This window comes from Daucus carota, chromosome 6 (genome assembly GCF_001625215.2).
Source record: "Daucus carota subsp. sativus chromosome 6, DH1 v3.0, whole genome shotgun sequence".
NCBI lineage: Eukaryota > Viridiplantae > Streptophyta > Magnoliopsida > Apiales > Apiaceae > Daucus > Daucus carota.
This window is the reverse complement of record NC_030386.2, coordinates 5,407,689-5,410,524: the sequence shown is the minus strand read 5'-3', so window position 1 is coordinate 5,410,524 and position 2,836 is coordinate 5,407,689. Positions and strand designations below refer to the sequence as shown.

General features: G+C 49.4%; 1 protein-coding gene across 1 annotated transcript; it reads left to right on the top strand.

Annotated features, from left to right (window-relative positions):
* LOC135147092 (uncharacterized) lies at positions 1-1,152 on the top strand. Its single transcript, XM_064079585.1, has one exon. The coding sequence runs from the start codon at positions 1-3 to the stop codon at positions 1,150-1,152; it is 1,152 nt and encodes a 383-aa protein (XP_063935655.1).
* The last annotated feature ends 1,684 nt before the right edge of the window (positions 1,153-2,836 follow it).

Genomic DNA, 2,836 nt, shown 5'->3' with positions numbered 1-2,836 from the left:
ATGTGTCACCTGGAAACAGTTCGTCAGTATGACAATGAGGCACTCTCAGACTACATGAAACGTTTCCAGGAAGCAATCAACAAAATTTCCAACCTGGATGAGCGTGAGGCTCTGAGCATATTCCGAAGGAACCTGGACCCGGAACAAAATGAGAGATATGTGGTCGAGTTGATCAACAAGGAACCCCAGAGCCTGGCAGCTGCCTATGCCATGGCCGCAAAATTCATCAAGGAGACCGATGTGCTCCAAGCAATGAGGATGACCCGACAGGGAAGTTCAAAAGGGAAGCAGGTCGAGGATAGACCCCGGAAAGAATATCACCAGGATAAGAAATTCAAACCGGACAGACAGACAAACTTCATCCAGCAATCAGGTTCCAAGAGGACCAGCCAACAGGGATCCGGGTCCAGAAGTGACCCCGGTCCAAACAAAGCAACCAGGGAACCAAAACCAGAGCCCGAATGGACTCCTCTAAACAGATCCCGCGAGGACATACTCAAGGAGGTCAGGGAAAAACCCTTCTACTACCCACCAAAACCCATGCAGACTCCTCCTGAAAGCAGACCCACCAACAGACACTGTGACTATCATGGCACCCATGGTCACAAAACCGAAAACTGCATATCCCTCAAGTACTTCATTGAAGAGCAGATCAGTAAAGGAAACATGGGACAATACGTAGCCCGGAACACGGCTGACAAAACAGGAGGATCCGGGAAGCAGAAAAACGTTGTCAACGTGGTACTGGGCGGATCCTGCTCCCCTCCCCCCAGCCCGAACTCCTGTCAAGAAATCATGTCCATCCAAGCCTTCCCCGAACAAGTCATCTCCTTCAGCAGCAAGGACTTCGAGGGAGTCACCCGGGGTCACAATCAGGCCCTGGTGGTAACCTTGGATATAGCCGAGAATGAGGTCAGACGCATCCTAGTCGACAACGGCTCTTCAGCAAACATCTTGTTCAAACATACCATGGACCGAATGCAACTAGGGAACATCCGGATGAACGACTACAGGGAGGACCCTTTATATGGATTCGGGAACAGCATTGTCCCGGTCCTAGGAACCCTTTACCTCCCGGTCCGTTTTGGCACAGCCCCAACCCAGGTTGGCAGATATCATCTGCGAGATCAAATACCCGGAGTGGCTAGCTAATGTAGTCATGGTAAAGAAAGCAAACGGAAAGTGGAGGATGTGTGTCGACTACACGGATCTGAACGCTGCATGCCCCAAAGACCCTTATCCCCTACCTAACATTGATCAGCTTATTGATGCCACGTCAGGACACCTGATGTTAAGCTTCATGGATGCTTTCTCCGGATGTAATCAGGTTAAGATGAACCCAGCAGACATAGCCAAAACAGCGTTCATAACCCATCGAGCGGTCTATGCCTACAAACTGATGCCTTTCGGACTAAGGAACGCCGGGTCTACCTACCAGAAGGCGATGAATGAAATTTTCAAAAACCAACTTGGAAGAAATTTGGAATGCTATGTCGACGACATCATATCCAAATCCACATCAATCCCGAGTCACATTTCAGATCTCAGAGAATGTTTTGAAAACATGAGGAGAACTAAGCTAAAGCTCAACCCGGACAAGTGCACCTTCGGAGTAGAAGCCGGAAAATATTTGGGTTTTATGGTAAGCAACCGGGGTATCGAAGCCAACCCGGAGAAGATCAAAGCTGTACAAGAGATGCAACCACCTCGGACTCAGAGGGAAGTCCAAAAGCTAGCAGGGTCCTTGGCGGCACTCCGAAGGTTTGTCTCCAAACTCGCCGAAAGATGCCTACCATTCTTTGAATTGTTAAAAGGGGCAAAAAATCAGAAGTTAGTAGAATGGAGCCCGGATTGCCAAAGAACTCTTGACGAAATAAAAGCATACCTGTCCAAACCCCCGATCCTGACAAAAGCCTTACCCGGAGAACCTCTCTATCTATACCTGTCAGCCGGACCTTTGGCCGTTGGGGCAGCCCTGATCAGGGAAGAAGCCGGGCAGCAGAAGCCTGTCTACTATGTCAGCCAGGTCCTCAAAGATGCAGAGACCAGATACCCCAACTTAGAGAAATTTGCTTTCGCGCTGATCACCGCCTCCAGGAAACTCAGACACTACTTTCAGGGAAGAGAGATCAGGATTGTCACAGACCAACCTCTAAGGAAAATCATTCACAAGCCTGACATCTCCGGGAGACTAGTGAATTGGGCAATCGAACTTAGCCAGTTCAGCCTAACATTCCTACCCTGAACAGCAGTCAAAGCCCAGGTCCTAGCCGATTTCGTAGTGGAATGCAACTTTCCAGAGAACCAGACAACCCCCATGGAAACTGACCTGGAAGCCCCGGGAGAACTCAACCCGGAGTCTTGGATACTTCACGTCGACGGCTCCTCCACAACCGAAAGGTCAGGAGCCGGGATAATTCTGAAAAGCCCGGATGGGTTTGTAATCAAAACAGCAATCTCCTTCAACTTCGCAGCAACCAACAACTAAGCAGAGTACGAAGCCCTGTTGGCGGGATTAAAATTGGTCCGGACCTTGTCAATCCGGAACCTTACCATCTACAGCGACTCGCAAATTGTGGTCAGGCAGACAAACGGGGAATACCTCGCCAAAGACCCAATTTTGACCAGATATCAGGCCTTGGTGAAAAGCTACCTCACTCTAATCCCCGGGTGCAAAGTTTTGCAAGTCAACAGGGAAGAAAATGCTGAAGCAGACAACCTCTCCAGGTTGGTCCAAAATTCGGCGGACCTGGAAAGCTCAGTCTATTTCGAAGAGTTACACAAACCAACAATAGAGCAGGAAGAAATCTTTGAAATCAACAACGACCCTACCTGG